The 25,108-nt window shown below is 37.2% G+C and overlaps 2 protein-coding genes across 3 annotated transcripts; one reads left to right on the forward strand and one right to left on the reverse strand.

Moving 5' to 3' along the window:
- Positions 1–362: 362 nt before the first annotated feature.
- LOC104887722 (U-box domain-containing protein 4) lies at positions 363–7,792 on the forward strand. The gene is made up of 6 exons (XM_010672437.4): positions 363–696; positions 844–895; positions 3,052–3,332; positions 5,022–5,138; positions 5,318–7,375; positions 7,463–7,792. Exons 3-6 carry the CDS (start codon positions 3,057–3,059, stop codon positions 7,520–7,522), a joined length of 2,511 nt encoding a protein of 836 aa, XP_010670739.1. The 5' UTR covers positions 363–696; positions 844–895; positions 3,052–3,056; the 3' UTR covers positions 7,523–7,792.
- A 4,069-nt stretch (positions 7,793–11,861) lies between these two features.
- Positions 11,862–22,962, reverse strand: LOC104887721 (transcriptional corepressor LEUNIG). 2 transcript variants are annotated; one of them, XM_048638128.2, is made up of 18 exons: positions 22,668–22,962; positions 21,987–22,084; positions 21,801–21,889; positions 20,320–20,793; positions 20,152–20,237; positions 19,618–19,696; positions 19,448–19,523; positions 19,192–19,241; positions 18,576–18,890; positions 17,867–18,091; positions 16,707–16,952; positions 16,481–16,598; positions 15,365–15,474; positions 15,111–15,260; positions 14,101–14,256; positions 13,570–13,686; positions 13,116–13,322; positions 11,862–12,278 (listed from the first exon to the last, which is right to left on the reverse strand). In XM_048638128.2, exons 1-18 carry the CDS (start codon positions 22,697–22,699, stop codon positions 12,135–12,137), a joined length of 2,772 nt encoding a protein of 923 aa, XP_048494085.1. In that variant the 5' UTR covers positions 22,700–22,962; the 3' UTR covers positions 11,862–12,134. The 2 variants fall into 2 exon arrangements, with proteins under 2 accessions (XP_048494085.1, XP_010670737.2); XM_010672435.4 differs by having other exon boundaries at positions 21,780–21,889.
- Between the last annotated feature and the right edge of the window lie 2,146 nt (positions 22,963–25,108).

Consider the following 25,108-nt stretch of genomic DNA (forward strand, 5'->3'; position numbering starts at 1 on the left):
GAGACAATTCACCATCCGATCCGAAAAAATCCCAATCCGATGTTTGATCTGAAACATAATCCGAAATTCGATCCGATTCGTAATGGTCCGGTCCAGTGCGAATTCGGTCCGAATATAACTTGATCCAAAAACGATCCGATCTGAATTAATCTGATCCGAATCAAATCCGATTGTTCCAATTGTTAAGTCTGTTTTGAATCTAACTCAATTCAATTCAAATCAAATCTAATCTCAAACATACTAGTAGTACTTGAATCAAATGAAGAATAGTAAGATTAAGACCACTACACCATGGTCAAAAAAAGCAAAATAAAACAAAGACCACCCACTATTATCCGTGTACTCTATAACACAAGTTATAAACAACAACAAATTAACAAAGTCAGAGCCACCTCACCTCACCATCATTTTCTCTCTCTTCATTTCCTTTCATTTCATTTGCCAACTCTTTTTGAACTTCCCAACTCTCTTTCTTTCCCCTTTTTTGTTTTCTCGACATTTTTCTTGACCGCCGTTTTTTCCCCCTGAAAACCACCGTATACGACGGCGCTGGCAATTTCACAAACCCTAATTCCCAATTTATTTCTCCAATCGTACATTCTCTCTCCTCTTTGTGAGCTGCAATTACAGCTTCATCTTGGAAAGGAGCTCAAATTTTTACTCTTTTTTTGCTTAGTTTTCCTTAATTAATTTAAGGTAGTTGATTTTTTTTTTGTTTTTGCTTGTTGTTGTAGTTCTTTTGAATCTAATTTTTGTGTTTGAATTTTGATTTTTCTGTTGCTGCAAATGTTTGTGCTCTTATAGTATGTGTTTCGCTAATTATTCTGTGTGTTCTTTTTGCAGCATCGTTGAAGGTCAAAATCGGTGGTTGAAGATCTATTTTTTTCTGAAGCAGGTACTTTACTCGTTTTTGATCAGTTTGATTTCACATTTGTTTTTGATTTTGTCTGGTATTTTTAATTGGTGAAGTAGTTTTGGCATTGTGTTGAAAGTAGATTAGTTGTGATGGATAGTTTTTGTGGTGGAAAAAATGCGAATTATATAGTTACTTAGGTTGATGCCGCACTTATAATGTGTGTAAGTTGGTCATGTAGTAAGGAGAGAGAAAACAATTTGTGATTTCGGATGCGTTTTTCGTTGATTGAGCTGAAATGTTTGATTGTTTAGACTTACTGTGATAGCCTGATAGGTAATAATGGAAGGAGACTAGGCAGAATCATTTGATGAGTGAATTTAAAGATTTTTGTTCTTTAAATTCATTTGTATATGCTTGAGTTGGCACTGGATTTAGAACAAACTCGTGTTCTTTACGTAACTGTTCTTTGTTAACTTGAGGGGCTTTTTCTTGATGTCATGTTTAAATTTAGGTGGTTATGGCTCATGATAGTTGCATAAACCTGGTTCTGACTTGAGATTGACATGCTACTTAGTCATTTGTTCTCTAATCTATATTAAGGTCAATCAATGCCAAACGGCTCTTTTGGAACATTATCTCTACTTCCATAGTTAGTGTTGAGCCTATATGCATTTGGACCTTACAAAACCAAGTAACTTTGGATTGGGTTATTGTTATAGATTCATTAAATGTATTAGCTATTATAGATATTTGCTTCATGTCCTATTAGGAAAATGATCAGGCCTTTGGCTCGACATAAGAAAATAGGTGGACTTTAAAGAGTTGTAAATTTGAAGCTGGCCATAATTTTGTCGGCTACCACACTTTTAGAGCTTCCAAGGGGTTGGAATGACTGGATTGGGAATTCATATCCTTACTGCTTGAGAGACCTACGTTTGGAAGGTAACTGACAGAAAAGTGGTGCTTGCTCTCCTGACTGCAGTATTCTGGTGCAAATAAATGTGTATTCTTCTGAAGAACTCATCTGAACAGATTCTTTAAGCATGCAGCTAATGCAGCAAGAATGCTATGAAGACTCTAATGTAACAGACTAATAGTGTGTTTGGATGAGGAAAAGGGAGGGAAGGGGACGTAAGGTATCTATTTTTTCTTGTTTTGATATAGAATGGGATGGAAATTCGAGGCCAAATTCATTCCTATGTTAGAAATATTTGGAAGGAAAAATCTAGTCTATTCCTTCCCTTCCTTTTTCTGCTCCTTCCCTCCAACATTGTTTTCTAAAACACTGTAAATCAAGAAAGAAAGTAGTAGATGGAGAAAAAAATGCCAAAAGCGTGTTTAATTGCTTCTTCTTGAAAGCATGTCAGGTGCTAATGCATCCATAAATGAGAAATCAAGTGTAAAGTGCTCTAGTGTTCTTGTTTGTCCAAATTGTCTTGTATGAAGCCTTTCTTTTTATCATAAGAGTTCGCTTAAATGGTTGATCCATTACTCCCTCAGATTTTATTGTTGGTTGGCTGCCATTGCTCCTGAAGTGTTCGCTGTTGCACATGGCAGCTTTTCTTCCCTCTGGTGGGATTTCACGTATGCAGAAACTTGATTCGGCTATAACCTATTTAGACAAGAAGATGAGCATCTGATAAACATATACACCCTCTGTTTAATAATGAGGGTGTCTAAAGCTGTTGTGCATAGATCAAGAAGCACTTACGTTTAGGAAAAGAGAAGGTCAATTAAATTGTTGACTAGTATGTCCTTGCATTACCTTTTGTGCTATGAAGAGTAAAGGAGGAAAAATCTGCAACTGTAGCATAAAGAAAATGTATTGGCGCTGTAAGTGACTTACATTGTGAAACAAAACTTAAAATTAAACAATTATATGTATTATATTTTGAACCAGGGGTACCATATGCTTTTGACCTTCTAGCTTCAGGCTGCTTCTAAACGTTCTTCGTCTTTTGGGAAATTATGGCTATGTTTAGGATGACTGATTTAGTTCATTAGTTGTAATGGTGCACTCTAGCTATTATTTATGTTTGTCAAACCGCCTTGTTTGAGTTGTGCATGTTTAACTGGATTACAGTAGCATATGTATTTAGCTGGCATTATAATTGCTATAGGTATAGCAGCTTCATCATCTGTTACCAGTTTCAGAGATTGTTTCTGATATCTTTGGTGTTTGCCTTCCAATGCAGGTGTAATGGAGGTCTCGTTGTGGAGGGCTCTTCTTCACAATATATCATCTTTTCTATGTTTATCATCACGTGAGGGTTTTGACTCTGAACCAGTTCGAAAAAGTTGCCAAAAGATGGAAGAAATATTGAAGCTGTTAAAGCCAATACTTGATGCAATTATGGACACTGAAGTAGCTTCTGATGAGGTCTTCAGCAAGGCGCTGGACGAACTTGGGGAGTCTATTGACGAGTCTCGAGATCTCTTTGAGAGCTGGCATCTATTGGCAAGCAGAGTTGATCTCGTATGTTTTTGAATTCTTTTTGGGTATATAGAATTGCTTAAGAGTTTTATGGTTTTTTCTCAGTTCTTGCCATTTGCTCTTTCAAATAACCTGCTTAAAGAAGTTGAACTCGTCCCTATTCCTCATAATGTTTGCTCAAAACAAAAGGAAAGAATATCCTCCATCCATCACTTTTAAATCATAATATTAATGGTGTAATATTACCCTGAATAGTAACAATGTATTAGTATAATAAAACCCCACCTAAATTATGTTTTTATTTTCAAAAATGCTCTCTAAGTGACTATCTCTTTTCATATTTGTGTTCGTGAAGCTTATAACCTCATTTCTTATATAATGCCAATTGGTAAAGGAAACCAAGACCAAGAGTTCCCTCTTGACTCTGCTGTATATTGATCCTGTTGGGACCATTTTGCTGAACTGGCTTCATTGTCCAGATGGATTGCACCTTTTCAGCGACAACATTATGATCGGCTTGGAAACATGGTCGGGGTGGGGAGGTGTGTGCTAAGAATTCACTTAGCTCAGTGATCAAAACAGAGATATATGGACAGAAAATGAGAGATTAAGGGAGGAAGAACAATAATTAAGAAGACAACAAGTAAGATATGACTCAATTAATGCTAATCAAGGTGATTACTTACCAAATACAGCCTTGCCAATCTTTTGAGAAGAATGGCCTTCTCCTTAGCTAAGACCTCTAATTTCTCTCCACAATTTTCGACATGCCTTCTCTCTCACTAATTTGGCCTATTTATATAGCTTCTACTCTAACAAACTATATATATTGAGTCATAGGCTCATAGCAGGGGGATTTAGTTCTGTCCTCATTCCAGATGATTCAATCAAGTTTTTCGAGGTCCTCTATGCTTACTTTATGGGTTTAGGAGAGTTGGCAGGGGGGGGGGTTAGTTGTGTCTTCATTTATAAAGGAGTCAATTGAGTGGTTTTCTCTAATCAATGAATTCTTTATTGATGCTGCTAGTGATGTGTGTTTGTGACAACTATATGCATTCTATGTCTTCTTGAGGTCTTCCGACGCTTTTGTCTTGTGCGTTCTTTATGCTTATCTATTTTCTCATTTGGTGATTATGTTTGCTCATGTCCTGCTGAATTGGCATCACTGATAAGAAAAAATTCAACCAGCTGGACCTACAAATTGATAGATTCGTTTCACTGATATGAGTTCAACCTACTCCATACTGCAATTGTTGGGACTAGCTACATTATGCCTTGGTTTGTCATGCCTGGGATTACATTGGCTGTTAATATGCTCTATAGGTGTTCCCACTAGATAACAGAAAATATGAAAAGTAGTTTGGAAAGGGGTGAAGAGTTAGGAAAAGGATCGCAACTGCAGATTTAGCTATTGATCATTTAAAATAATAGATTTAGTGCTAGTTTGGTTGACATGAAGAAATATGTTACGTGTACCAAAAGAGTAGTTATATCAAGAAAGTACACTCTTTTTTTATGTAATATCCCTGGATGGAAGTATTATATATATTGAGACAGGAAGTAATTATTACATATTATGTTCAGACTGAATAATATACCTAGATGTGATGTGAATCCATTCTTCACCATTCTGGGCAGGTGAGAGTTTTTCATAAGTAGCTTCACGACTTGTGGGCTTCTCTAAATTTTTCCCTTGTACTGCTGCTTACAACTGATTGAGCTAAATCTTAGGTACTCCAAGCTGAATTGTTGACAGCTAGGATGCGGAACTGTGTTTTGGAATTATTTTGGGTGCTGAAAGATTCATGTCAGTCTCTCCCTGCGGAGTTGAGCTCATCTTCTCTTGAGGTACCTCCATTTCTAACGATTGAGAAACCATATATGTATCAATTGTACTTATTATTTGATTGTTAAGTCTCATCGTAGCATCAAGGTGCTCTATAATGCCTGTACTTCCTATCTATAACCTGCTGGTGAATTTTTTCTAATCCAATCTCTGATATATTTGCTTGGCCTTTGTTGGACAGCACTGCATTCAAAAGGTCAAAAACATAGGATATGATACTACATCTGCAATTATCAGTGATGCTCTGAAGGATCAAGCAGACGGCCATGGGCCGAGCCCGGAGCGGCTCATAAAAATTGCTGATTGTCTGGGCTTAAGATCCAATCAGGAAATTCTCATTGAGGCCGTGGCTCTTGAAAAATTGAAGGAGAATGCTGAACAGGCTGAAAAGAATGCAGAGGTGGATTATTTTGAACAGTTGATTTCTCTTGTCACACGCATGCATGACCGCCTTGTTACGTTGAAACAGTCCCAGAGCTGTACACCTGTTCCTTTACCTGCTGATTTTTGCTGTCCTCTTTCCCTTGAACTTATGACAGACCCTGTCATTGTATCCTCAGGCCAAACATATGAACGTGCTTTCATCAGGAAATGGCTTGATCTTGGTCTTACTGTATGTCCAAAGACAAGGCAGTCATTACTTCACACCAACCTGATACCTAATTATACTGTAAAAGCTCTCATTGCGAACTGGTGTGAGATTTACAAAGTGAAGCTTCCAGACCCTATGAAGTCTATCAATGAAGATCAACAGTTGGCCCTACTTTCCCAGAGTGATTCTGGTTCTTTAAGAGATCCTCACATAAGGTCCCTTTCTAGAGGTAACCAGCCTGCGTCACCTGAGCCAATACGCTCTGCAGCTTTTGATGGCAAGAACTCCGGTTATTCAAGTGACCTTCACCGAGAAGGGGCCTCCCCCTCCCCGTTACATCCTCGTTCTTCCTCAGATAGCTCTATGTTTCGCACGGTGGAGAAAGAGCATGGATTGGATATTGGAAGAGCATCTCTTGAAGACAGATTGAGCAATTCAGAGAGAAAAAGTGTGGATTCAAATGGCCAGCACCTTGTGTCGCCTGCGCGTAGGGAATATGCTAATGCTGTCAGCTCTCATGAACAACCATCTGAAAGGGATGATGGGATGTCCTCAGATGGCAACAGGGTTTCGGAGATGAATTTAGCTCAACGATTATCTGGAGATGCTAATCAGATTTCTCAGAGTTCAGGTGTTGATAGCCGTGATGCTTCTGGCGAACTGTCTGAGGAACAACATGTCGCTGCCCCTGAGAGCACTTCCCATAGGGAACCTGATCTTCCATCTAGACAAATGGGTTCAAGATCCCGTAGTCAAAATATCTGGCGCCGACCATCAGATAGGCTTATGCCCCGGATGATATCTTCACCGACTACAGAAACAAGACCTGATCTCTCAGAGACTGAAGCCGAAGTCAAGAAGTTGGTCGAGGACTTGAAAAGTGATTCAATAGAGACTCAAAGAGAAGCAACATGTCAACTGCGACTACTTGCAAAACACAACATGGATAATCGAATCGTGATTGCGAATTGTGGGGCCATAAAATTGTTGGTCGATCTGCTTCAATCGACAGACCTAAAGACGCAGGAAAATGCTGTGACTGCTCTTCTTAACTTATCAATAAATGACAACAATAAAATGGCTATCGGGAATGCGGATGCAATAGAACCCTTAATCTATGTCCTTCAAACAGGCACTCCAGAGGCTCGGGAGAACTCGGCTGCCACACTTTTTAGCTTGTCAGTAATAGAGGAAAATAAGTCCAAAATAGGCAGGTCTGGGGCTATTGGTCCATTGGTTGATTTGTTAGGAAATGGGACTCCTCGAGGAAAGAAAGATGCTGCCACTGCTTTGTTTAATTTATCTATATATCATGACAACAAGGCTAGAATTGTGCAAGCCGGTGCTGTGAGGCATCTAGTTGAGTTAATGGACCCAGCTGCAGGTATGGTAGATAAGGCTGTGGCTGTTTTGGCAAATCTTGCTACTATTCCTGAGGGGAGGACTGCCATTGGTTCGGCAAGAGGAATTCCTGTTCTCGTTGAGGTTGTTGAGTTGGGTTCTGCAAGAGGGAAAGAAAATGCAGCTGCTGCGCTTCTACAGCTCTGCACTTTCAGCTCCAGATTTTGCAATATGGTGCTTCAGGAAGGAGCTGTACCGCCATTGGTGTCTCTGTCACAATCCGGGACTCCCAGGGCCAGAGAGAAGGTGTAACTATAATAAATCCCAACTTGTGATGACTTGAAATATACTAATTTGTTATAAAGAAAGTAACCACCTTTTTTTTGTTTGCAGGCTCAAAGTCTTTTAAGCTACTTTCGAAGCCAACGTCATACAAATTCTAGGGGGGGCTAAGCCGGCAACCAAAACTTTTGAAGGTGTATAATTGTTTGTAAGTTCTATTACAAATGTAAATTGACATGCAAATAATGCTTATGAAAGTTTAGCACGACGTATTGGCATTTTTTGCTGTTGAGTGTAAGTGAGATGATCATTAATGCTATGTAAATTTTTTCTTTCCTATTCTGTATTCCATGATTGAGCAGTATAATGACAGAGGAATGGCTAATTTGCCAGCCCTTTATTACGATTTTTCATACTTTCTTTTACGTATCTCAAAATTTAGCACAAAACTGTGATTATTACGGTGTTTTTGTTCTGTCTCGTGTAATCTTGATTAAGTTTTTAATTAGTTTAAACAGTCGACCACAAGTTCTATAAACTGAGTCATTGAGTGAGCTTTCTTAATGTGTAATGACTAGATGTTCCTATCATCGTTATGCTGACTCTATCTGACCTGTAAGTACTGAGTACATAGTATTGAGCAGATATTTTAAGTGATCAAGTGTTGTTTCTGATAGCAGCATTTGAAAGTTTGCCAGATAGCAAGTAATACCTTGTGAGAGTCGAGTTGCGAAACGAGTTGAGTCGGGTTCATGGGCTAACAAATTGAATCTCCTTGACTCTAACCTGACATTATTAAAACCCTCAACCCTAACTCGACCCCTTCATCTAACACGACCCGTTTTTTAATCAGGTCATAAGGATCAAACACAAACTTGAGCTATCCGATTCACTTTACCTCCTTCATGTCCTTCCTTTTCCTTTTTTCTCCTCCCATTATCCTCTTTTATGTTCGTTAATTACCTATTATCTTTCTCCTATTAATGGATGATATTATCTTTGCATCTTTCCCTTCCATTATAGTTCTATTCACTGTCATAGTTGTCTTCAGTTTTCCATTTAGGCCCGGCCCGTGATCACCTTTAGTACGGAAGTGTACATGCTTAATAACTTAGGGGTGTTTGGTATGATTAATGGAAACGGAATGGAAAGGATTTGGATAAGGAGCGAATGGAAATAATAATTGTTACCTTTAATAGTTGTTTGGTATCCTAGTGGAATGGAAACAAGTGAGAGGTTTATGATTGAGGAATGAAACGTGATTTGTTTCCAGTACTTTGACAAGGGTAAAAAAAATGTGGGGATTGTGGATCCCTCCGGAAACAGTATTTGTTACTTAACACTCATACCAAACAATTAGAAATGAAAACGCTTATTTAAATCCGTTTCCCATATCAAATTTTTCTATACCAAACACTCTCTTAGTCTATATCTTTATCCACTATAATTTAATTTTTTACAATCTATCTTATGTATGGTAGAGTGCACACCAAGTCAAGCGACATCCAAAATCCTTGCTACCTCAATTTGTCTAACATCTTGCGCTTGGAACAAAAACTCTATTGTATATTTGTTGTATTTTACATTCTAATTTTTGTTAACTTGTTATACATCTCTACTTTTTTTTTTTCTAATGTATATTGAAGATTTTGCATCTCTAGCTTTAAGAAAGTATAGTTAATTAATCTCTTGTACTCTTAAATATCATGAGATTAGTGTTTCATGGAAGTAAAACCTTTGTATGTTCCTAGCACTGCTAATTTGTTTGCAAAGCGTAATCTACACTCCAGGTATGATCTCGAATATTGTAAATGCCTTATGAAGCAAAATAGAGGAAGTAGAATATTACTCATATTCCACCCCAATTTGAGTTATTGTATTTGAAGCTTTTTAGCAAAACTATATATGCTTATGGTTATGGTTCTTCTCCCTTATATTCCCTCATCATCATCTTGAAAAGACAGACTTGCTTGCTGGTTCTTTGGCAGTCTATGGTAAGTGGAAAGATAGGAAGGACAATGAAGTTAGCAGAGTAGAGGAGGCTGATATGTTTGTACTTGTATAGGCATTTGGACTATGGTCTCGACGTCTTTTCAAAGAAACTAAAGTAAACAACTCACCAGCGAGCGCGTGTGTGACCATATCTCGTATCTCGACTTTTCGACGACAAATTTCAACTAAAACTTTGATAACTCTTGGGGAAAGAGATTAGAGAGGGATGGAGTGTGAGGAATGAGTGAGGGCCGAGGGGATCGGAGGTGAAATAATTTCCTAATTAATTAAGGCAATACTTGGGCTCCGTTTGGTTGGGCGTAAAACATTTTCAGTGTAAAATGATTTTCATGGAAAACAATTTACAATGGAAAACCCAATTGCAAAATTAATTTTCCATTGTTTGGTTCCAGGTAAGAAAAATGATAAAAAGAGAGGAAAATGAAGGGGAAAGTAAGGAGATAATGAAAGGAGTGTACAAGAGAGAAGGAAAACAGTTTTAATGTAGGAGTACTTTGTTGTTATTATAGTTGTTCCACTTTTTCTTCCTAATTGTCTACAAACCTTAAGATCGTCATTGATGTTCTTGTCAACACGACACTGTATCGCACTCTAGAATAAGCTGAAGGCAGATAATTCTTGAGGACACTTAGGAAGAAAAAGTGGAGCAACTATAAATCAGTTTATAGTTGACATCAATACACAGAAGAGCCGTGTAACTGGTTGTGCTGTTATTTCTGAAGGTTTTAGTGTTGTGGTTGCTGAAGGTGGGAGCAAATCCATCAACTGGTATCGGAAACAGATGCTCCGGCAGATAAATTGTGCTGCCAAACCATCAACTGGTATTTGGTGTGGCAAGGAAGTGCGGCGAAACCAAGTTTTAACCGGTTGTCCATCAAGGATTGCAGAACTGAGGCTGCTGCCTGCAAAGTTATCTTTGATGCTGGTGGGAGTTGGCTGTAAACTTTGTGAATGACCAGTTTTAAAAGTCTAATGTGGTTTTTGTATTGGAGAATGCTAAGTCAATTAAACCAAAGAAACACACACTGCATAGAGAATATAACTAGCACAAAGCATACAACCATAGGGTAAACAAAATAATTCCCTCTTTATAAACATAGCATCAAACATAAACTCAGAGTATCCCTTCTATTAGCTGTGAGAAGCACGTAATCTTTTAAAAATGGACCTACAGTGTTCACGGGATTATATAAAACGCGTATTTGGAATTTGGATATTATTTGTATCCATAATTTGGTCAAAGATGACAATACGAAAAATTATTAGATAAATTGCATTTCTAGACCAAATATTATCCATTTTCCGGATCCAAATTCTTTATCGCAAAAAAAATGAAACGAATCCTTGAATAAAAAACCGATTTATTGGACGGAAGACAAAAATAAACGATTTGGTTTTTTATTTGCTTATTTTTATTTCAAAATTGAATAATGTTTGTTCAATGTACTCTTGTCAATATGAATAATGGAGAAGAAAAGAATAAAGTGAATTTCTTTTTCGCAGATTAATCACTACGCGCTCATTTAATTTTTGTTCTAGACACAATTATCATAAATCCCTTGTGACCAATATAGAATATCAACCCAGTCAATTGCACCAAAACCCTAATGATTTAGGCTAGAGTTATTGATTTGCTTTCGTATTTTTATCCCTGGTGCTATAAGCTGCCTTAACATTGTTACGTCTTTATGCTGCTAAAACTAAATGGAACACTTTTTATTAGCAAAAGTTCCGTCTAACCCACAGTCAACACTATGGTAGGGCGAAAAACATTTTCTTGAATATCTTATGGCGCATTCTTTTTTGTATATTCCAGCAAGTTTACAGCCAACTATTAACATATAATTCCTCAATTTTTTGATACTTGCACTGTTTCTCATTTAAAAAGTTATCAATTACTTGGAAAGTTGATATTTTTGGCAACATATTCGTCCTTGTACAATGTTGCAAGTCTTTTAAGTATAAATGAAAAGATTTTAACTATTACACTTTTCAGGTGAAGCTGTTTTTCAGCTAGATAGCCGTAATAGGGATTGTTGCCTACTCCTCTACGGCAAATTTGCCGCGAAATTGTCTTATGAAGTCTCATGGTGGCCAAGTTCCCAACAGCTGGTTGTGCTGGCAGCCGAGACGTGCCAGTGGTAAGTGAATAACGATTAGGGGATGTGAAGCTTACAGAGAGAAAGAGTGAAAAGGGTGAAAGGTTGTACAGGGTGTGGTGAGACGTGAGGGAAATGAAAAAGATTATACACAATCCAAATTCGTGTAAATTACAAAGAATATCCAACGGATGATACAATTGACACAACTACTATATGCTTCTATCATTTGCAGGGGTAAAACTATGTTTTATACTTCTATCCTTGCTTAAAATATGACAACAAAATTCAAACATGCTGTGGACTAGTTAGTTGCTTTTAGCACTTGGGTAAATGCAGAATAGCAAGAACAAAAGCTCAATAAGCACCAGCCAAGACAAAACAAATACAGAAGAAGCTACAGCAGGAAATAGAGCTATTCTTGCACTTTCTTCCGATATGATATGATTTTGAGCAAAGACATCTAAAGTAGTCAGCAGATCACATGTTAGCTCTCGCGAAAACTAGAACACATATAACAGCCGAAAGGCAGCACCAGCCACTAACATAAGTTCAAAGATGTTTCTAAATCTTTCTTTAGAACAGATTAAGCCTAGCTAAGTTACAAAACCACCAGAAACACAGCCCGGAGATCATCAATCACTGAACCAAAAGAGTATTAAAATGACGGTTTACTTCCAGAGCTTCACAAACTTGTCATGACTAGCAGAAGCCACCAACCCTGTCACGCTCGATACAGATAACGCAGCAATGAGTCCATCATGTGCTGACAAGGTCATCGTCTTGTTCTCTGACATGTTCCAAAGCTCCATAGACTACAAAATCCACATCAAGAGAACTGTTTAATTGGATTAAATGGCAACGTAAAGTAAAAAAAAAAAAAATCCCAGTTATTATCATATATTTCTGAAGTATAGTGCAATTTTTCTATAACATGAATATCATCATCACTCTTCAATTTGCCATACTATCGATTCTCCATGTTTAGTCTTTACTTAAGATCAGCATCACATACAAGTATCTCCCATCATAGGTTTCATTCTTACTTCAGAGATACCAGCTCTCAGCTAACTTGCAATCATAGTTAAGAGTGATATAATCTTCTGCGCATCCTAGATATTGATTGCAGAATCATAAGAAAAAGGCATAGTGACATTTGACATGGACTTAAAAGGGAAAATATAATACCACCCACTACCTATTCTATCTTTTGATTGGGTCAAGCTTATAAAAATTTACATTTGAGTGACGGATGGGAAGAGATTAATATGTGATCAGATATTCTTGTACTGGTGTTGGACACAAGTATGTAACCAAGTGTCTGACAAAGCAATTATATGAAAATATTTTCCATGATTTTGGCCCCAAAATGAATTGTCGAGGGTCTGAAAAAGGGTGCTTGTAAAATGATGAGCCCAAGTAACATTAGTTGAGATAACACGCAAAAACATGAAAGCGACAACTAAAGTCAGAATTCAGAAACCTAATAAATCACAACTTGTTCTGAGAAAGTGTAACATTCATCTTCGACAATTCGATATCTAATTTGTAACATTTCAGTTTCAAGAATAGAGAATTAGAGATCAGAGTAGGCAAGCATAAGAAGCATAAGCCAAGTAAAGAAGGTGAAGAGAGTGGTCTTAGACACTTGCCTGGTAACAGCCAATCACCAGTAAAGAGGAGTATGTAGGATGGAAAGCACATGAGTAGAACTTGTTTCCATTGCAGCTCAGCTCGTGCACACACTCACCTTCATTTCCTAGGCCAAGACTCCAGACTCTAACAGAATCCTCACTAACAGAGGCCAAGAATTCACCAGAAGTATCCCAACATACAGAATGAATCTGTTTTGTGTGCCCCTAAAATCAAGACATGCCGTTAAAGCTACACATGCTGAAAATATGAGGAAAACTGATACATACTAAACAAGCATAAATTCACAAATATACGAATATTTAGAAGTCCTATAAAGGGAAACTCCAGATGCCGGGACGAGTAACAGTTTTAATTTCATTAAGAAGTTGTGCACTTAATCTCAATGCATCAAGTTAGCAAAGTCTCTACCTCTAGTTAATTTTTCCATCTTAAACAGAAAGAAAGTCCAACCTGTAATCTGTGCTGACAAGCTTGCGTCTCCACATCAAGTATAGATATGACATTCTCTGCAGCCGCGGCAAGATACCTTCCATGGCGAGGCTGGAATCTTATTTGAGTGCTGCCACCCTGCATAAGTACATGTATGAAGATGGTTGTCAGTCTTATAATCCATATCATTTCCTTCTGATCTTCGCTCCTTTTCTGTCCTTTCTGCCTCTTCCTTTTGCAGGGGTAAGTAGCAGTATTCTCGATAGAAACAGTAATTACAATAGTGGGACTGAAAGCTCATACTCCCTCTATCCTAAAGTACTTGTCGACATTTTCTATTTTCGGTATGCAAACATAGTCGTCAAGTTTATAATAATAGTAAGCCAAAGCATTAATACCACAAAAATAAATTACTGGTTGAGGTAGTAAAAGAAATGGTGAAAACATCTTCATATATGATCCTCTTCATTTTTCCATTTCTTATAGAAGTACTAATGACAACTAAATAAGAAAGTGGGAGCAGTAAATTTGAGGCTAGAGCAGTATTTTCACCTTAAAGACCCTGGCACAGCTTCCATTGGTAATACTCCAATAGCGGACTTCACCATCCCCGTCACACGAAGCGATGAGGTCATCTTTATTAGGGTGAAAGTCTAGTGACATTACAGTGGCAGAATGTCCCATAAAATTACGAAGAGAATAGCTTGGCTGCAATTACATAAATTACTGGTTAACATCATAAAAGAATTTTTAGCTATACATAGAAGAGATGAGAGTCAGTTCGACAGCTAAAACACAACCAGAGGGTGAGGCAAGGGAAAAACTATGTTGAAAAAAGAGCATGCGATAAACAATGATAGATTGTGACATTGTGTACATTACAACTGTGACATTTCACCTTTTAAGCACCTAGCTGGACCATCAAAAAGATAATATATATAAACAATGATAGATAATGAGCACATTGCCACTGACAGCAGTTAAGACTTAGCATGTTTTGAAGACAAGTCATCTATGATTGAAACTCTTTAGACTCCTTCAGATCTGCCATATAGATCATTGCCAATGACAACAGTTAGGACTTAGCATGTTTAAAGTTGAAACTTATTAAAGCTTTTTGACCAATAGAGCACCGGCTTCTTCAGCAAATGACAGTAATTTAGTATCTCAGTGTGTTCAACATCAGAATATGTTGTTTAATTCACCTGCAAATGTTCAGAACCTACATGAAAAACTTATGTTGACATTTTTGTGGAAGAACTGAGTTCTAATAATTAACATAGATCACTTGAAACTTTATTTTTGTATAACAACCTTTATAATTTGATATTCTGCTGTGACGATACGTGCCGGCGAGCTCATTATATTTCTTCAGGTGTCCATCACACAAAAATTTGTGACATTCGAGATCAAATAACAGCATGTTTAAAATTTAGGCAAGTTGTTAATATGTTACTCGTTATCAAGCAAAGTAAAACAGAAAGATACATAAAGGAGAGGCCACAACAATAAAACAAACAGTCCTGCAATGAGGAGGAAACAAGGGGATTATGTTCACTAACGTTGTCCACATCCCAAATTCTGACAGATTTATCAAAGGATGAAGTCGCCAGACGTGACATGCTTGGGCTGAAGCGGACATCAGTTATTAATTTTGTATGTTCCTCAAGTGTAGTTTTGGGCTTCAACGAATCAGCATACCATAATACAGCCTGCATAATAATATCAACATATTGAAGTTAATATATCTTATAGTCAAAATCAACTTCCAGCAATAACTTATAAAACTTTGGATCACTTTTGTTACGATGATCACCTTCATATCATGGCCACCAGTGGCAAGAAGTTTTCCATCTGATGAAAAGTGACAACAGACTACTTTGGCTGTGCTCGCCCGAACAGAATTAACTTCTGTAAACATGAATCCTAAAGCAATGGCAGATTATTAGATCTAGATCAAGTTCTGACTAGTCACCAAACTTATAAGCAGACTTTTAAATCCTGACATAATCTGTAGACAATTGTTAGCCGAATAATATTAAGAACTCGAAACAAACACCGAGTGCATGTTTGGTTAAACTCATGGAACAGAAAGGGAATGTAATCAATTAGTGGAAGAGAAGGTAACAATAATTATGTGTTTGGTTCTAAGTATGGGATTGAGGAGAGTAACGTGATATGTTACCAACTTACCATAGGGTTAAGGAGGATAATAGTTGGATGAATATAGTTGACCTCGACAAATGGAAAGCATATCCCACAAATCATGTATTCATATTGTAATGTGATTGATTTTTTGTATCTTTCCAACACTCAGAAACCTCATACCAAACATACTCTAATATAGGAACTAATATCACATTGACATTACATACTTGTTAGATACTGGGAATGACCATATGAATTAGGCTCATATGTTAGTGTTGCAGCAGAAAAAGAAGACCATGTTGCTTCTAGAGATTTTAACTTGTTCCTGAGTGATAAGATGTTAAGAGTTTTTACTTTACCAATGTGAAGCAATCTAAGACTTGACAACCACTCATTTTAAGTCTACATACAAGCAATACATCCTCCCTAAGCTAAGAACTTTATTTATCAATATTTAGATGAATGATATGCACACAAGGTTGACACTCCTCTTAAAGGATGTGGCAGTCATACCACAATATTATATCCCAATGCATGAGGCTTGACGTTAAGTTAGGGTAAATCGGCATCAAGGAAGATGGAAGAAAGCAATCAGGACAAGAGGAAATGCGGATGTTATCTAACTTAATGCCCCTTCACTAGTTTACTTATTAGAGTTCAGCTGCTTTAACTAACTCCTGCATACAGCATAATATTATAAAACTGTATACAAGCATTTAACAGCCTCTTTTATTTTCAGGAAGACAGGTTTATAATCTTCTATGACATAATGGTTCAAACACACCTTTGCTTAGGTCCATACCACGGCCAACTGCATCTCGGGGATCTGCATCATCATGTGATAAGAAAGACTCTACATTGTCATCCAGAGATCCATCCTCCACAAAACGTTCCATATCAGCCTGAAACTCCAGATGTTTGCCATCTTAGAGCTGGCGTAAAATGCCGATGAGAAGTTGTGCGATAATTTTAATGCAGCTTACTACCAAACATAATACAAGTTAGCTTACCAGCTGGTTTGATGGTGATGCAAGGGTTCCCGTCGTATCAGCGCCAAACATTAGTGCTGATTTTGAAGCGCCACTGCCATGAGGGAAGGACGGCATAGACATCACATCTCCTGCTGTGTGAGTGGAGGGTGTTGAAGGAGCTGAACTTGGGGAAGGTCCAGCAGTATTTGCAGTTCCTGAGCTATTGGCAGGTCCTGAGGATGATATAGGCTGCTTTCTCTTTCTCCCATTCTGGTTTTTTGTAGCCTTTATGCATTAAAACCAATGTTAGATATCCATACAACTGCGAGGAGTTTAAAAGACCATGAGACCACCATTTAATCTAAAAATTCCATGAATTCTTTCTCCATTATAATGTCTAGGAAAGCTACCATTTTAGATTTCAACTCAAAAGATGAAATAATTGCACATGACATATCTTTAAGAAAAGGTTCGTCAAATAGTTCAAGAATCAAGATCTCCCATATTAGTTTTTTGAAGCCTTATTATGCAAAAACCAATGTTAGGAGACTGCAAAGAGTTAAAAGCCATGAGTCCGCCTTTTACATTTAAAAAATGTCATGATTCCCTTTCCTATTATAGTGTCTGGAAAGAGAGTAAGAGACTCATTTATTAGATTTCTTGAAGCTAGAGATGAAATTACAACATATATGACATTTTAAAGAAAAGGCTAGTCCACTAATCCAAGAAGTTGCATCTAATTCATACTTCTTCCGTTCTCATCTAGTTGCAGCAATATCTATTCTTAGATGTTTAAATTTAGTTGCACATTATCATTTTTGGATATTCTTTCTCTCTATCTTTTTCATCATCACACGGGTTTACCCTTTTTCATTCTCTCTCTCTCTCTCTCTCTACTCAGCTTAATTCAGGTGCCTCCTCCCATGTTGTATCTAAAACCGAACAGAGGAAGTATCAAGATAGAGATTCATGATTTTCAGAAAATTTTCATTGAAGACTAGATTTGCATCAGTGAAAAGTTGCAGTCTCTTTCTGCTTTCTATATCTTCAAAAGGAACTAAAAGCCAGTAACACTGCACCACTATATTAAACATTGCATGAACAGTAAACACCAACTGGAACCCACGCTTCAAGTTTAACTACCAAGTCTGAGAAGATAAACAGAGTCATATAACATTGGCATAGGAAAACTATTAGACCTGATCATTCCCCCGAAAGGAGTTGGATAAACTACCATCCATGGTGATGCTACTAGCTCCGCCAACTTTGTCTGGCTGATGAAGATTGTGGTTTGAAACCTGAGAAGGTTGACCAGAAAGCCCATTCTGTTGAAGCTGGTGTAGCTGATGCTGCTGGTGACTGCTTTGTTGTTGCTGATGTTGCTGCTGCTGCTGCTGTTGTTGTTGCAGTTGAGCCATTTTTATCTAAAAATTGGACAATTGCAAAAGAATTAATTCTGCGGAGACAAATTTTGGTCCCACTACAACCTTCCATTCCACCATAGGATGTTACAGACTAAACTACAGAGTACAGACGGCTTTGTAGATTAGTAGCTGTTAATGCACCCAAGTACTACTACAATTTACAGATAAGAAATACTTTTGACTCAAATTGTGGCTTTGACAAGTTTTACGGACCTCTCATTTTGTGAGACACTGAAAATTATGGGTCTAGATGAAACAGCATTATTTGCAATATTGGTAATGCCATTAGCATATGACCCTTACACCCCCCCCCCCCAAAACCATGTCGATGATAATGTTAATGGAAAATAATAAGTCATGTTTTGAAAGATTTGTGTCCATTAAAATTGTTCAAACTAGGATGCTAGAGAATATTGCTAGCTTATAGAAACTTTCACGGGGTGAATCCCACTAAGGGAACAAAAAGACTGGCAAAGTTTGATACCTTTAATAGCATATCTGCATCTCCACGAGGTAAAACAGGACAACCAGCTTGCAATGGTGATCCAACATTTGGGACCATATCCGCGACAGAGTTTGGGAGGCCCTCCTTCCCAAATCCCATACTTCTGTTATTCAATAACATCCTTAGTCTTCTGTTTTCCATATCATTTGCAGAAGCTGATGTCAAATTCTGTTGGGCAAGCATAAGTTGCTGCTGATGTTGAGGTGACAACATCTGAAGTTGATGAAAGGGCTGAGAACCCTGCATGAATGATTTCTGCTGCTGGAGAAGACCAGATCGAAGATTTTCTAGTCCCTATCAAAACAAGCAGGCAGTGTGGTCAGGAAATGATCACAAGTAGCTTTATCACAACAATCACAGTTCAGCGCCAATGAAAATTAGATCTGAAAGAAATGGTAAATGTCAAATTCTAGCCATTTCATTTCAGACAACCTTCTTCATATATACCTTGACAGACAGGTATTCATGTAGGGAAAAAAACTCCAATTTCAAATCTATATATTTGGAAACTAGAACTACAAGAACAATTATACGATCGGAGGCACTGAAAAATAATGGATGACTTAAAATAAATATTTGAAACTTAAAGACTTACTGTGAGTGGCCACCCTTTCAATGTTAGATTGTTACCACTTTGGTTTGATCCTGATGCAAGAGGTTGTATGAAACACATCAGCAGAAATAACTATGGAATAGGCCACAAAACATGAACCAAGTTCCAATAGAGTCGGAACCTGGAAGCTACCACCTTCAGAGAGCAGAAGTTTCCAGACGGATGTAACCATATCATCTTAGCGTAGCTGGAGCCATTTAATACATTAAATTAGATTCAAGGACATTATAAACAATACCGGGAATTCCTATCAATGATGCTTCAGGTCCAGCAGCTCGAGAATTTAAAGCTGGATTCATCTCTGTCTTTATGTCCTGCTCAAACAGGAACATACTAGGCTCTCTAAGTATACTTGCAGAGCACTGCACGTGACAGCAAATAGGATGGAATCCAAGTAAAATGACTTACTGCTGCAGACCCCGGCAGCTGCTGATTCCGAGACGGCATCTGCTGAGACATGCTACCAGCTGTACCATGCAAAACTTGGCTGCGAATATAGAAAGTACACAATCAAATTATTATTCCAATATTAAGAAAATGGGAAATGAACAGCATTGTAAGCACATTTTTTTAGAACAGAAGATGATGCGGACAGGCAATTATCCAGATTTAAATCCAGAGAAGCAAAGTTTAGAAGAAGGAAAATGAAGAACTACATTACTATTACATACAAAAATTTTGAATTGCTACAAAGTCAAACATATGCAAGAAAGTAGGTTCAAACCAATTCATTAGATGGATAATGATTTTTCCGAGACGACAATCCACATAACTTGATGCATCACTAGCAGTAATTTAGTATCTTGATGAGTAGATTAGTTAGAATAAACAACAGTGTCAAGTAGATATTAACACTACCTTAAAAAACGAACATGAAAGGCATAAAGCTAAAATTTGTAATCAGTCACCAAGAAGAGGAGAGGGAGAGGGAGAAAGACAGACCCTGAAGGTTGGCCAGCAGCAGCAGATTTTATCATAGAGGCATGATTCTGATCCATGAGTTGGCTTACATTGTCAGCAAATCGTTGCTGCAAGGAACGGATTGGTAGTTAGAATCTCATAAGCCACCCCCAACATTAAGTTTAACATATAAAATAGTAAATAACTCACTTTCAGTGCTGCATCGTCTAATGAGTCTCTTTGTAGGGGTAATTTTAAACGTTCCTCATACATTTTAGTAGCCATGGCATTCGCAGTGCCAGAATTTTGTCGAGCAAGGGGGCCGTTTCCTGCCACCTCATTAGCAGTGCCATTGAGCAGATGGGCACCATCTCTTCTTTGAGGTTGTGGTGCATGCTGTTGCTGTTGTTGCTGTTGGTGTTGCTGTTGGTGTTGCTGATGTTGTTGCTGCTGCTGTTGTTGCTGTTGCTGCTGTTGTTGCTGCTGTTGCTGCTGCTGTTGTTGCTGTTGCTGTTGCTGTTGCTGATGTTGTTGTGGCTGCTGTTGCTGATGTTGCTGCTGTTGTTGTGCATGCCTGTGCAATAGCATTTGCAACTGCTGTTGTTGCTGTAGATTAGGGGGTTGCTGGCTCTGAGGCTGTTGGAGTTGCTGCTGTTGTTGCTCCCTGGTTCTTAATAATTGAGTCTACAATATATAGCCACATATAGTTATGGTAGCACTCTAAGATGCTGAAGTTAAGCATCATTTTAATTAGTTAAAAGGTGGTTAACCATGCTACAAATGCATTTTGGTTCTGCTTCCCCTTATTTACCATCCTTGCAGTAGACGTAACATGGAACCCATACAGTCATGCGACAAATCAAGATTACAGTTATTGACACTTTGCAGAGATTAATAGATGCAGGAAGTTCAAAGGCAGGTTCCAACCGTAGCTTTACAGACATAGTCACAAAATGAAGAGAAATATATATATATTGCATCTTATGCTGATCCATGCAACTAAATTCTTAGCCGCAAAGCCCATAACAGAACTTCATAATTTAAAAATTATTTTTTTAGGCTAACTCAGACGCGCAGCAACTCTTGTCTTTCTGATAGCAAGGCTGCAAGCCTGATGCAGGCTAGGGCTTGTGTACAAAGTAAGCCTAGAAAGTATATAGACGAACACAAAAGGCATAACGGAAAATATATTACAAGGGAAGATAGGATGGACTCTAACACCAAGATACAAAGAAAACCATGGAAAATTATACAAACTAATATTCCAGTGCGACAATAAACTGCACGGTTCATACGCAAATTCTGGCAAAAAGAAAAGCAAAACCTTCCCAGAATTTCAAGCATTTTCTTGATGAAACGAGTAAGAAACTGCTATGTTGCTCGGACTCTTCATTTCACCTCAAGTACCCGTGTCGGATCCTCGACACTCGGACATGGGTGGGACACTTGGACACTTTGTTTTGGGCTAAAAAAAAGAAAAAATTCCAAAAAATAGCCGAGTCGGACACTTGGACCCGTACCTGTGTCGGACATGGTACCCTAGTCTGAGCAACATAGAGAAACTGCACTACTTTGATTTCTTCATCAACCAAGCCAATCAAGCATGTTACAAGAGCATGCAACAAAGACAAGATGCAATCAGACAAACAATGCAACTCCCCCAAACCAACCTCAATATATGTAGCAGCTACCTCTGAGTGTTTTTCATTTGTCCTGGCAATAAATATATCCCAAAAGACGGACCACCACTCGAACAAAAACCCACCAGGTGCATCAATAGCTGCAAATATCATATAAATTCATCAAAAACTATGTGTTGAATAGAAAACCAACAGTTCTTTTTTACACAATTATAGTAAATCTGCAAGGAATCATACCAACAGGATCAGATGAGACCTTTCCCTCAGCTTGAAAGGCCTGTGCAGTAGCCTTTAGATCCCTCTTAACTAGATAATCATGAATATACACATCTAACCTAGTATTCATGAAAAACCAACAAAAGTTATTTCTGGAATTTCACAAGATTCCCACTTCAAATTCACTTTCAACTAAAAACTAACATAACAAAAAGATGCAATTATACAACCCAACTATATGCCAAACAGAAATTAACTTATTAACATAAAAACCCCAGAAAAAAATTGGAGGGTTTTGCAGGAAGACATGCATACTAAAGAGACACCATTTTACACAGTTCTCAAAACTCAATCACAAGCAGACAATAAAAAAGAGAAATTTATGGCTTCAAAACTGCAAAATTGCAAACTTTGCAACCCTAACACTAAAACCTAGGCTAAAAAGCACCATATAATGAACTACAGAACAATGTGATGGTAAGAGAGATAACTTCCACCCAAAAAGAAATTGATAACACAAAAACAACACCCAACAAAATCAATAAGACCCAGAAGCTAAATCCGGGAGAAGAGCATGAAAATTTAAAAACCCAAAAAATAAAAAAAAAATATCTCAACGTATGCAATAGAAAAAAAGAGAGAAAGATGTGATTTTTATTTTTTGGGTGCTAGAAAGATTTGATTTTTAGTTAGAAAGCTCACATTTTATCAGCTTCCCAGTTGGTCTGAGACATTTTTGTTGAGCCAAAAGATAGTTTTGGAGAAGAATAACAATGTCAGTTCTTCATTAAACAGTTAAAACTCAAAGGACAATAATAAAGAGAGAAAAGAAAAAAGGGAAAGCTTTTATTGTCAGAAAAAAGGAAAACAACACTTTAGAAAGAGGAGAGAGAGAGAGGGAAAATAAAGAGAAGAAATCTATCTGAACTGAACACAACAGAAGCAGGGCCTCTAGTTTGGGCAAGTGAAGAATTGAGGTGTGAGAAGAATTAAACTAAAAATAATGAGAAAAAGGGTTGTAATAATTATTTGTAATAAATTTGGTGTTGGAACATATAGATTCTCATTGTCCCAAGAAAAAACATTGGCCTAAATGAGTAATTTCACCACTTTGTGGCTTCTGCTCTATTCTATTCCAAAATTTTGTCATGATTCAAGTTTAAAATTTGTTTGAAGTTTTTTCCATATGGAAAGTGAGAAATGATGAATATGCTAGATTTATGGGTTTGGGACTTTTGGCCTAGATCTAAAAAAAAGGACCAACAATAGCTCCAAATGAACTTAAATCAATTTAAATTGTTCACCGAGTTCTTGTTTTTATAAGATTTACAATTAGTATCACCATTTGCTCTTATGAAAGTGAGAGATAGCCTAATGGTTAGAGCTTCTCTCCTGATCCCAAGATTCACAATTCTAACTCTTTGCAAGTTGGGATCTCCTTTATTCTTCCCAACTTGTCAATGTTTTTTCTTACCTTATTCAAAACTTGATATCAAATAGCCTAGCTATATCCTATCATCTTTAAAGAATTTCACCTATTGCACAACTCTTAATAGTTTTTAGTTTTTTAGATGTCTTACTAAAGTAGTCATGCATAACATAGAACTTGTTAACTATGTAAATAATAGGAGAGAATGATGGTGAAAAGGGGGAGAGAAAGAAATCAAAAAGTAATTTTTTTAGAAAATCTTTTTTCCTTTTAAGCGATTATAAAAGTCACAAGATTCTTTGGAAAAAATACTTCTAAGTTGGTATTATCCCGAATCAATCAACAGTTTAACTTACATACACGGGGAGACATAATCAAACTAGTATCGACAATAATTCTATAAATTGATTGTGTGAGTTTAAGCTAATGAACGTTCCCATATCATAATTTTTATGGAAGAGAATGTGACCAAGAAAGAGGTAGAGATGCCCATCAGGGTCGGCCATCCCATCCCACCATGATCTGTCTACCTTTTGAAAATGAGAAAAAAATATATATACGCTTGAACATCTATACACATGTAAATAACTTATTTTGCACCAGTATCGTATAATATAATCAATTTTTATTTGATATAGTTTGTTTTCATATGCTATAATCACCTTTTAGATAGTCAATTTTTGTATGATATAGTCAACTTTCTGTATAGCCAGTTTTCTCTATCAGAGTTAGTTTTGTGATATTTAGGGTCTGTTCTCTCCAACTTATTTTCAGTTCAGTTTAGTTCAATTCAGCTCTGGACAATACTTTTACTCTCACGTATCATTATTCATTTCAGTTCAACTATTTTATGCCGAAGAGAACATGCCCTTAGTCAATTTGGATTTACGACAAAGGATTCACTTGATTCATTGGGTGTAAAATATTTTAGTTTAAAATAATTTTCATGGAACAACTTACAACGAAAAATACGATTCCAAAATTAGTTTTCTGTTTTATGGTTTCATATAAGAAAAATGATGAAACGAAAATAAAAGGGAAAGTAAATAGGTAGTGATAATAGTGTGCAAGAGAGATAAGAAAAAGGAACGAGCATAATTTACCATTCATTTTAAAGGTAAAATGATTTTCCACCATTAGGAGAGTAATTTTACTCATTGGGAAAATTCTTTTACACTCCTTTGCAAATCAAGTAATGTAACACTAAAAATAAATTAAAATAGTTTTCTATATAATGTTTTTCACTCTACCAAACGTAGCCTAAATTGTCGTGAACTGGATCCCAGAAGACATCCTAATACACCTATATGTATGGGTGTTCATAAGTAGTCGACCGGTCAATCCGATATGCGATCCGTGACCCGTTCAATTCAATCCGATTTTTCGGATATTCGACCCGCTTTTTTAGGTTTTGAATATTTCGGATCGGATATACGAAAATTTCGTATCGGATACGGCTCATAAATTTTCAAATATCTGAAACATAGACAATTCTAGATATCTGGCTCGAAATATCTGTTTTCAAGGTCGGATATCCGATGGTATGATCCAAAACTTATTTTATGAACTTTTCTTTTGAAAATTCCAGTTTTTAGTTTCCGAATATGCGATGATATGGTACGAAATTTCTCGGGTCGTCTCGAATATCAATTTTCCCGGTCCAAGAATTGGGTATCCGAAATGAATATCCTTACCTATACCGCTATACGTATAA

The sequence above is a fragment of the Beta vulgaris genome, chromosome 2 (assembly GCF_026745355.1).
Source record: "Beta vulgaris subsp. vulgaris cultivar EL10 chromosome 2, EL10.2, whole genome shotgun sequence".
Lineage (NCBI taxonomy): Eukaryota > Viridiplantae > Streptophyta > Magnoliopsida > Caryophyllales > Amaranthaceae > Beta > Beta vulgaris.